The sequence below is a fragment of the Chelonia mydas genome, chromosome 21 (genome assembly GCF_015237465.2).
Source record: "Chelonia mydas isolate rCheMyd1 chromosome 21, rCheMyd1.pri.v2, whole genome shotgun sequence".
Taxonomy (NCBI): domain Eukaryota; kingdom Metazoa; phylum Chordata; order Testudines; family Cheloniidae; genus Chelonia; species Chelonia mydas.
Genome location: NC_051261.2, coordinates 12719886 through 12730419, shown reverse-complemented (window position 1 = coordinate 12730419; position 10534 = coordinate 12719886). Strand labels below are relative to the sequence as shown.

General features: G+C 45.7%; 1 protein-coding gene across 1 annotated transcript; it reads left to right on the top strand.

Annotated features, from left to right (window-relative positions):
- Nucleotides 1-201: 201 nt before the first annotated feature.
- Nucleotides 202-8970, top strand: LOC102938919 (60S acidic ribosomal protein P2). The gene is made up of 5 exons (XM_037885083.2): nucleotides 202-472; nucleotides 3819-3942; nucleotides 6299-6347; nucleotides 8077-8166; nucleotides 8851-8970. The coding sequence occupies exons 2-5, from the start codon at nucleotides 3820-3822 to the stop codon at nucleotides 8925-8927; spliced, it is 339 nt and encodes a 112-aa protein (XP_037741011.1). The 5' UTR covers nucleotides 202-472; nucleotide 3819; the 3' UTR covers nucleotides 8928-8970.
- The last annotated feature ends 1564 nt before the right edge of the window (nucleotides 8971-10534 follow it).

Genomic DNA, 10534 nt, shown 5'->3' with positions numbered 1-10534 from the left:
GTGGTCTAGGCCCAGCCCTGTGCCCCGGAGCAGCTTCCCCTCCCCCCGTTTGCCAACCCTGAGGGGTGCCTTGTGCTCCCCGCCGCGCTGGCCCCGCCCATGGGCTGGAGAAGAAGGGGCGGGGCTCCTGCCCTCTTTCCCCCTTTCCAACATGGCGGGCCCGGCGCCCATTGCCCGGTCTGTGTACGCACGCGCAGACCTAGAGCCGTTGGGGGCGGGACTAATGGAACGGTCATTCCGTATCTTGTTTTCTGGTGTGTTTAAATGGCAGCTTGTGGGGCGGGGCAGCGGCGCGTGACGAAATGGCCGAGGGAGCGAAAGGCGAGGTGAGGTGACCTTTGACCCCGCGCCCTTTGCCCCGCCCGCCCCGCCCGTGAGCAGGCGCCGTGCGGCCCCGTAGGCCAGTCGTCAGCTGCTTCTCGGAGCGCGGGGCAGAGCGTGCACATCGTTTCGGGTCTGTGCCGGACTTAAAGTGAGTGCGGGCCGCGCCCCCCCCCCCTCCCGCCCCCCGAGAGCCCTGGGAACCCTGCCAACCCTGCCGCCGCCCAGTGACTGGGGTCCGCCCCCGAGAGCCCAGCCCCCCGCCAGTGACTGCCCCCCCCCCCCGAGAGCCCGGCCCCCCGGCCAGTGACTGCCCCCCCCCCCCACTGAGAGCCCGGCCCCCCGGCCAGTGACTGCCCCCCCCCCCCCCACTGAGAGCCCGGCCTCCCGGCCAGTGACTGTCCCCCCCCCCCCACTGAGAGCCCGGCCTCCCGGCCAGTGACTGCCCCCCCCCCCCCCACTGAGAGCCCGGCCTCCCGGCCAGTGACTGCCCCCCCCCCCCCCCACTGAGAGCCCGGCCTCCCGGCCAGTGACTGCCCCCCCCCCCCCCCCACTGAGAGCCCGGCCTCCCGGCCAGTGACTGCCCCCCCCCCCCCCCCCCTGAGCGCCCGGCCCCCCGGCCAGTGACTGCCCCCCCCCCCCCCCACTGAGAGCCCGGCCTCCCGGCCAGTGACTGCCCCCCCCCCCACTGAGAGCCCTGGGAACCCTGCCCCAGCCCAGTGACTGGGGTCTGCCCCCCCACTGAGGGCCCAGCTTCCCCCAGTGACTCCCCCCCCCCCCACTGAGAGCCCCCCCGCCAGTGACTCCTCCCCCCCCCACTGAGAGCCCCCGGACCCTCCCGCCAGTGATCCTCCACCCCCTGCCCGAGAGCCCTGGGAACCCTGCCCCCACCCAGTGACTGGGGTCCACCCCCCACTGAGAGCCCTGAGATACTACCCCCCCTCCCCCCAAGAGCCCTGGGACCCCCTCTGCCAGTGACTGGGACCCACCTCCCACTGAGAGCCCCAGCTACCCACCCAGTGACTGAGGCCTGCCCCCCACTGAGAGCCCAGGGGAGGGGGCCCTGTTTCCCACCCAGTGAATGGCCCCCTACCCCCACTGAGAGCCCTGGGAGTCCCCTGCCCCTCAAATGACTGGGGCCTGCCCCCCACTGAGCGCCCTCAGTGGTGGTTCTCTCAGTGCTCTTCCACTGACCTAAGTTTGCAGTACACATGGTTCTATAATACAGGGGGCCTGGAGGGAGCAGGGGCAGCCTTTAACTTCTGCTTCACCGTTATGTGTATGCAGCTTTCTCTGGACAGGCCTGGAGTGGGACTTGAATCATTGGATTCTACTGGCACCCTTTGGAAATCAGCATGTTTTAGAGTGAAGTACTGTTCTACTCAATATTTGTGTTGAGAGTTATCACGGTGTAGGACTTAAATGAGCAGCTAGATTTTCAGCTTAATAGAAAAACACACTTTTCTGTCACAGTACAGCATGCAAACTTTCCTGTAACGCTAACTTTGCAGTTAGTTCAGGCAGATGGGTTTGAATTAGTGCACCACTGCAGGCATTTAGTGCAGAAAAAGTTTACAACTCCATGAGAAAACAGGTTGATTTCCAAACTACACGAGGGCTTTAAATGCAGCTCTAGCCAATCGATTCGTAATGTTCCTGACTCTTTAGGGAGCAGCTGCAAAATGTCTGTTTCAAAATTAGAAATATGACTCCTAGTCAAAACTGCAGTGGGAGGCAGACATGAAAACAAAATGTGGTAGGCAGTCTATTGAGAGAAAATGATTAAGCACCAACAGTTGTGTTTGGTGCTGTATAAGAATGCTGTTTCTCAATGACCGGTCCCTGAGATCTCCCTGACACGGTTTAGGAAGGCAGCAAGCCACTCCCTGGTATCAAAAAGCTTGAGAAACATTGGTCTAGAAGACTGAATGTACTGATTTGTTTACTCATGGAAAAAGTGGAAAGGACTAATTTTCAGAAACACCTATTACATGCTGGGTAATGATTTACCCTTTTATTTAAGGTGTCAGAGATCTTCTGTTTTCCAAGGGGAGCAATTGAAGTATTGCTTACCAGCCACTACCAGCTTGTTTGGCATCAACTTTAGGCCTTGGTTCAAGGCAGGTTTACCCAATTCTGTATGACACCAAACTCCTCACTGGCCCATCTCTTTCTCTCGGGCACATACCCCCTTCCCCCAAAGTAATATATGCTGAAAAGTTGACCTACCCTAACATTAACACTTTGATGGGATGTAGGAGAAGTCCCATTTTCTTCAGAATTCTGTAGGTCCCAGGCCTTATTTTGATCATGAGAAGTAATTTAAACCCTACCATTTTTTTGTGATTTTTGATCTTTTCTAAAAATGGTTTGCTCTCCATCACCATCAGTTTAGCTGTCACTATCCCCATATCTGGACTGGTGACATAGTTGAAGCTCTTTTCTTTTGGAGCTGAGAAAGAAATTGCTTCTATGCTAAGGCCTTGTTTTCATTTAACCTGGCAGAGCCATGTCAGTTAGGGGCATGATTTTTTTTTTTTTAAACCAACATAGCTATGTCAACAAGGCCCTGTAGTGTAGATGCAGTTTTGCCAGTATAGCAACATCTGCACTACAGACTGATTCCGGCACAGCCATGTTGGTTGGGTGTGTGCTCCTTGACTGATAGAGTTTTGCTGGCAGAAGTCTGTAATGCAAGTGTAACTATACTTACAAAACTGCTCTTTTACCATAGCAGTTCACAGTGCAGCTTTGCCAGGATAGTCGTGTCCACCTTAGGAGCACTTGGCCAGTATAGTATACGGGTAGTCCATACCGGTAAAGCATTCCTAGTATAGATGTAGCCTTACTCTGTTTATACTGGTATAGCGTATGCTGTTGCCCTGAACCAGCAGACGGCCTGGTGTGCACTAGATGATTAGGTCAGATTAACTAGGTCGGTTGGGGTCTGAAAAATCCACTGAGCGGCATAGTTAAGCCCACCTAAATCTCTCTGTACATAGTGTCGGCCTAGTTACCACCTCTCAGGGAGGCGGATTACCTACGCAGATGGAAGAATCCCTCCCATTCATGTAGGTAGAGTCTATGCTGAAGTGCCACGGTGGTGCATTATCAGCTGTGTCACTGTAGCGTTTTAAGTTAGACAAGCCCTAAGTTATACTTTATATTAGTATAAAAGTGCTGTCACAACTGCAACCACACTAGAAGGTTTTGCTGGTGTAACTATGTTGGGAAAACCTTCCTCGTATAAAGACAGCGTAAAACCTTGCCTGCTAGTTTGAGACCCAAGGAGGTATCTGTATCTGATGCCCTTTGTCCAGCAGTTTCCTCCCTCTGGATTTGTAGTTCAGTAATAGTCATTAAATGCGTAGATGAGATTGTTTATATTCTCTTTTATGTACCATAGGTTCTTATATCCTGACATGGGAGCTCTTTAAGGCAACACTTCTGTATCCAAGACATTAACTTGAATTCTTTCCTGTGGGCGTCTGTTTCAGAATGCGTTACGTGGCCGCTTACCTGCTTGCTGTCCTGGGTGGCAACAACAACCCTACAGCCAAGAACATCAAGAAGATCCTCGACAGCGTTGGTATCGATACAGATGATGAGCGTGTCAACAAGGTTGGTTTCTTTGCATTAGTGTCTCTCTTGCCTTTTGAAGTAGTTACAGGAACACTCGTCTGAGAGAATATTTGAAGCAGTTATCTTACACTCCAGTACCATACAGAATATAATGCCCTGGTAGTTTAATAGTGTAAACGGGCTTCTTAAACTTCTTTCCTGGTCTGTATAGCTTTGGAAAAGCCTAAGGGTTCTTACAACTTGCCAGTTGGAAGTTCACTGGCGTTTAGTGCAAACATAGGACTGGAAGAGACCTGCTGAGTCATCGAGTCCGGACCCCCACAGCTCCCGCTTGCAGTGATGGAGGTATGGGTTCAAATCTCAGAGGAATCTTGGCCAGGGGAGTAAAAATTGTGACACTTGAGTGCAAAGTGTTTTTGTGGAGGGGAGCAAAGTTCAGGCCCTCCTTACCTTCCCAGACTGCTGGAGACAGAGTCTCCTGTGAAGATGGTATCCATGACTTCTGGATGATTGTAGGCATTTGGACTTAGTCAAGGCAAAGATACGCGTATCCAGATATCAGCAGGAGAGAGAAAAACACACTGCAATATGAAATTTTTGAGACTTGGGGGCTGGGAGGAAATCCAGAAGAATCTCTGACAACTTTTCTTTTTTCTTCCCAATGTACTTTTGTCACTATATATAGTCTCTATCAGTAACAGAGTACATAAACCCATCTGCAAATGTTCTCTCCTATGAGTTTCACCTTTTGCCTGCTCTAAAAGCTTTAATATTGATTGTCGTCTACTGATTCATAGTATGAACTGTAATATTAATTACTGCTGGGAAAACACTGTACTGAAATACTATTCCTGATTTTCTTCAGTAATTGACTGTCCTATTGATGCCTGCCTCTGAATGGGAGGAAGAATGGGGAGGGTGTATGGGTAAAGAGAGAAACACACACACTTTATATATAAACATCTGTTTATGGATAAAGATCTGTATGTGATGTAACCTTTCTTAGCTGTACTATGTGGGTATGGCAACTGGAAAACAGCCAGCGTCGGAGCAAGGTGGCAGCAGGTTTGTCACGTGGCTCTTAACCACATTGAAGCAAGGCACATTAACACCTTACGTGAAAAACGTGGACGACTTAAAGCAAGTAAACAGCAATCTGCAATCGTCAGGGACAATCTCGTCTGTCCCACTTGTAACCGTGTTTGCTGTTCTCGCATTGATCTGTCCTCGCATTTACATGTTCACCAGTAGTATTTGCTGAGTCCTGATACGTCGACATCAGCATGAGACTCCATCCCTGTCTATGGGTGATATGGGCTGTTCAGTTAATTTATTATTTATGGTGCCTAGAGGCTCCAGCTGAAATTGAGTCCTCGTAATAAGTGCTATACCAGGTGGATACTGTTCTGAGAAACGAGAAGTAGGTGGACAAAAAATAGGAGGGAAACAGAAGGAGGGAACAGCCTTGTTCAAGGTTACAGAATAGTTCAGTGGCAGAGCCGGGATAGAACCCAGGGTCTCCTAACTCAGAGTCCAGTGTCCTGATTTAGTTGGGGATTGGTCCTGCTTTGAGCAGGGGGTTGGACTAGATGACTTCCTGAGGTCGCTTCCAACCCTGATATTCTATGATTCTATGATACCTCCCCAAACTGTTGCGTTCCCAAATAGCTTTAAGCAATTGCATGCTATGAGAAATTTTAAATAAAGGAATAATTTAACTTTAAGACTTCGGATCAGCTTTTTTAGTGTTAAAATGTTAAAAGCCTGGATGAGTTCAGTGACGCCTGATCCTGCACCATAAGATGAAAGTGCATTGAGCAAATGAGCATGCAGTGACTCGTTACTGAACTTAGTTATTACTTCTACAGCTTTCAAACGTGTAGTTTATAGTTTCTATTAAAAGAAAGTGTTATACTAGAAGTCTGTTTGTTTTTTTTAAAACCACTTCCTTACCTGCATGTGTCTAAAATTTCAAATCTGGTTTGTTCTTTGCTATTTATGCTATGTAATTTTAACACTGGTCAATGTCGGTGTCACTTACCTCCTTCCCTTTCTAATGCACTAACTTCATTCAATACTGCAATGTTTGGGTTGCAGATACTGCAGGGTAATGTTTTTTATCCTGACATGTGTTCTGTTCAGATCTTATTTAAATTTTATGCTAATATTGCTGTTGGTTGATCTTGTAAACATTCTCCAGAAACCTACTTTTTGTCTGTAAGCTACTCTTTGTCCCTTTAATTCCTTAATGCTCTGTTTAATTATTCTGTTACGCATCCCTTTGTGGTAATGCATATGTTGGGGAATTGCCAGTAAAGAGACAACTAAACATGTCGAACACCCAAAATTCCAGGATTGATCTTTAACCTCTTTCTTCTTCTCTCTCATAATAAAGGTCATCAGTGAACTGAGTGGCAAAGATGTTGATGATGTTGTCAACTCAGGTAAAAACTTACCAGATTTTAAGAGCTCAGTTGTTGCAAGACAGAACTAGACAGATCAATCCATTTGCATTTCTGTGGATTCATCTAAAAGGGAAATGTTGGGTTTCATATTTGCTTGACAGAAGCAAACGCCAGCTAAAATATTGATTTGCGGAGAAGTGTCTCCAGGCAGTTGTCTGTTACAAGCTTATTAAAATACAGTAGGTGTTTGTCCCGGCAGCTCAGTCGGTGTTAAAGTGCATTTTATTGTAAACGAGTGTATAGATTCTTGCTCTAAATCAGAAGATGAGCCTTGTATGCAAAGGCTTAAAACCAACTCTGACTTCCCTTTATTTGAAGTGGAAATTGGATATTTCTTTATTTTATCCCTTCAAATGGAAAAACACTCCCCTTGTGACTATGGGAAGACACAAGAATGTAACTAGAGTGTCTTTGATTAGTATTATGAACTAATCAACCTAATTTTGAATCACTGTTCACTTCCGTTAAATTACAGATTCACAATGGAGTATCAAATTTTTAGGTATACTCCAACAGAATACAGTAGCAATCTTTCAGTTCATTTTTTCCTGCTATTATGAAAACACTTACTTATATGCGTGTAAGCATTACCATTAAAATAAAGTTGCCACCAAGATTCTGTACTAAATTAAGCAGGGGTTAAGATTCAGGAAATTCCTGAGTTTCAATGAAGCCTGGGATATAGCTTCTGGGGCAAGTCACTTAATCTTTCTGAATGTGTTTTCCACATCTCAGAGAGTGGGGAAGTGATAGGAGGCTTAATTAATCAGTGTTTGTAAAGTTTGAAGCAAGTTTTAATTGCTGAATGTTAAGTTCATTACATTCCTTTCAGATTTGGTTCTGTGCTACATTATAAAGACCATTGATTTTTACTCTCGTGTTGACTTTCAGAAAGATTAAAATTCAGGTCTCCACTGCCTGCGGATATTTTATTCCTGTGGAGTTTAACTTTTATAATTCAGAGGCACACTCTAGATTCAGAAAATGTGGCGTTGAGCATTGGAATAAATTTAGTGCAAAGCTGAAGACCCCATTTCATTTTGGTGTACTAGTTTTCAGTCCAATGCTCATTTTGCACACCAAATAATTTCCCAGCACAAATCAGACACTTCCAAGATTAGTGTTCACTTTCATCCAATGTGAGCAAAAGTGATTTGAAATAACTGAACTTGGGGGGAGGGATAGCTCAGTGGTTTGAGCATTGGCCTGCTAAACCCAGGTTGTGAGTTCAATCCTTGAGGGGGCCATTTAGGGATCTGGGGCAAAAATTGGGGATTGGTCCTGCTTTGAGGAGGGGGTCGGACTAGATGACCTCCTGAGGTCCCTTTCAACCCTGATATTCTATGATTCAAAATGGCCATTTTGTACCATGCTAATTCATTTACTACATAACACATTTAGTGCAGCTGCTTGTGAATTTTCTGTTTGGGCAGCGTTTATCTGTGTATACCTTTCAGAGTGGTTGCCTTCACATGTCTACGAAACACATGAGACAAAGGTTAAAAATCATTTCATTTGTCTCAAGTGCTATGCCACACAGTGCTGTCTTGCTTCAGGCGTGCACTTGTGCCCTGTATGTGAAATGTTGTCCTTGTGTCGGACGTCATAAGACGAAAGGTTACCTAGGTACAACACGTTCTGCCTAACTTCGAGGGCTCTTAGAATGAGGCTGTGTGTGTGTGTTATTTACAAGTCTCTCATGTCATAGGCCTCTCCAAGTTAGCCTGTGTTCCAGCAGGAGGTGCCCTTGCTACAGCCCCTGCTGCATCTCTGGCTGCTGGTGAAGGCGCACCTGCAGGTATGTCTTGTTTTTGCGGGAGGGGCGTTCCTGGGTTCTGTGTGAGACTGAGAATGCTTCTCTCTTAAGAGGGTCTCTTATTATCCACAAACAGAAAATCCATGAAGAATCTGACCTGAAGCATGAGCCTTCATAGCTTTCCTAACTGTAGGAGCTGCTGTGCTTGGTTTAAACATAGAACTACTTTTTTTTTTTTTTTTAAATGTACACAGTGCAAACTTTTAAACCAAGATTAGCTTGGGAAACATCTTACAGGAGTGACTGTTCATTTTAACGTAACACTTTGGTGACTGAGGATTGTATTTTCTAAAGCTACATGGGTGAGAGGCTCAGATGTCCCATTAAATGTCAATTCGATTTTTGCACCTATGTCATTTGGCGCTTTTGAAAGTCTCCCCCCAGTTGGCACAGAATAAGCCTTAAAAACCAGGGCCTGCCTGCCCAAAATTTCTTTTCCTGGGGCATAACTTTTATTGCCTTAAAGCGTAACTTTTATTGCCCGCAAGTGGCGGGGAGGTAAAGGCTTGCTTAAATTCATACATACTACATTTGTCTCCGTGTACATGCACACAGTATTCATTAGTCAAACACTAAATTAACATGCACAAGGGTGATCCAGACTTCTGTCTCTTAGCAGGAGCTACTGGACTTTCAAATATAATTTACACTTTCTTTGACTTGCAGAAGAGAAAAAAGAGGAAGAGAAGAAGGAAGAATCTGAGGAGTCTGACGAGGACATGGGATTTGGACTCTTTGATTAATCACTTTGTTCTGGAAAAACAATAAAAATAGCAAAACCCAAAACTCTTTTACACACAGACTTGATTTACCTACTAAAGATAGACATCTTAGAAGGTACTCCCTCGAGAAATTCAGTTGGATGCCTAATTCCCTTAGGCTCCTCCTCTTCTTTACGGAAGGATTAATGGTTAGTGAGGGATGGGGAGCCCAGTGATTTATCAACCTCAGTGAAATCTACTAATGAGGTTTTCAGAAACATGTTTGCTGCATTGCAATATTTAATTACCAAGAGCATATAGTAGTATGGGAAAGAAATGTTTTCAGATCCTCTCATATGCATGCTCTCTTGAGTTAAATAGGCCTATTGGATAGCAGAAAACCAAATAAGAAGATCTGAGTTCTTGCTGCTTTCACTGCTGTGGGACCTTGGTTGTGAAACGTAACTGCTCTCTCTGCCTCACTTTCCCCATCTGTAAAATGGGAATAGTACTTCACAGGTGGTAGGGTTAATATTTATAAAGCACTTTAATGTCCTTGGATGAAAGGCACTATAGAAATGCAAACTGTCGCATTCAGAACCTGAACAGGGTCCAACTCTCCCAGTTGGAAGGGTGTTGGAATGCTAGAAGTAACAGATGGGACTTTAGTAACTGCAACTTCCACAACTGGGTACCAGTATGCTTTGCTTTACGCAGTACAGTTCAAACATGCATGCAATTCAATATTAGGGCACTACTAAGCACCGTATATACTTAATAAATATCCACATATTGCTTCCTGGCTTTATAAAACAGACTGGTTTGATCACGGAAGCCTAGCCAATCTATTCTGCTGTATAACCATCCAGTTTACCATGTTCTACAGCTTCCCTATCCTGCAGGATCACACAACTCCTTTTATTGCACTTAAAAAATGCAGTCAACTTTGTAAAACAATTTGATTCATGGAAAAACTAAAAATCTAACTCTTCTGTTCTGCTTTTCATCTGCTTCTCAAAGCAGCTAAATCACCATTTTACAGCTGGGGAAACTGAGGTATATGGAAATGAAATGACTTGCCCATGGTCATACAGCAGGTCAATGGCAGATCTGGAAATGGAACTGAGGTCTCTAATTAGTCCACTGTTCTATCCACTAGGCCATGCTGCCTCCCCAGTGACCACAGCAGTGGTAGAACAGGGGAAAGTACAACTGATTGCTCAGCAGAAGGTAGGATTCTGTTCCTTAAAATGTATCACGTTTTCCATCACTTGAAATTCACTGTTTCTGGTGTCAATACATTATTCATTGCCCTGATGTCTGTATAGGTAACTGTGAAACCCGTCCTAATGTAGAGGATCAGTGAAGGTCAGAGCCGTGTACCTACCCTTCCTTGACTCTGTTTAGAAAGCTAATCTCCGTCTCCCTTCGCTTTTGCTCTTGTTAACCTATGCCCTTGTACTTTAAAATAGGATTAAGGCATGAGCCTTGCGTTGATTCGTAATGCAGTGATTAGTCTAAAGTGCGTTCCAGGATTTTAGGCCGTAATGTGTATTATAGAGTTGAACATCATGTAAACATTTATAATCCCCTCTTAGGGACAACTCAGATGAGAGAGATTTTCCTGATAGTTGGGAGTTTTTCAAAAT

Excerpts from the sequence above, each read along its gene's own strand:
- LOC102938919 (XM_037885083.2), top strand. The coding sequence starts at position 3,820 with ATGCGTTACGTGGCCGCTTACCTGCTTGCTGTCCTGGGTGGCAACAAC. Across the intron at positions 6,348-8,076 it reads TGATGATGTTGTCAACTCAG|GCCTCTCCAAGTTAGCCTGT; the intron begins GTAAAAACTTAC and ends CTCATGTCATAG. Across the intron at positions 8,167-8,850 it reads TGGTGAAGGCGCACCTGCAG|AAGAGAAAAAAGAGGAAGAG; the intron begins GTATGTCTTGTT and ends TTTGACTTGCAG.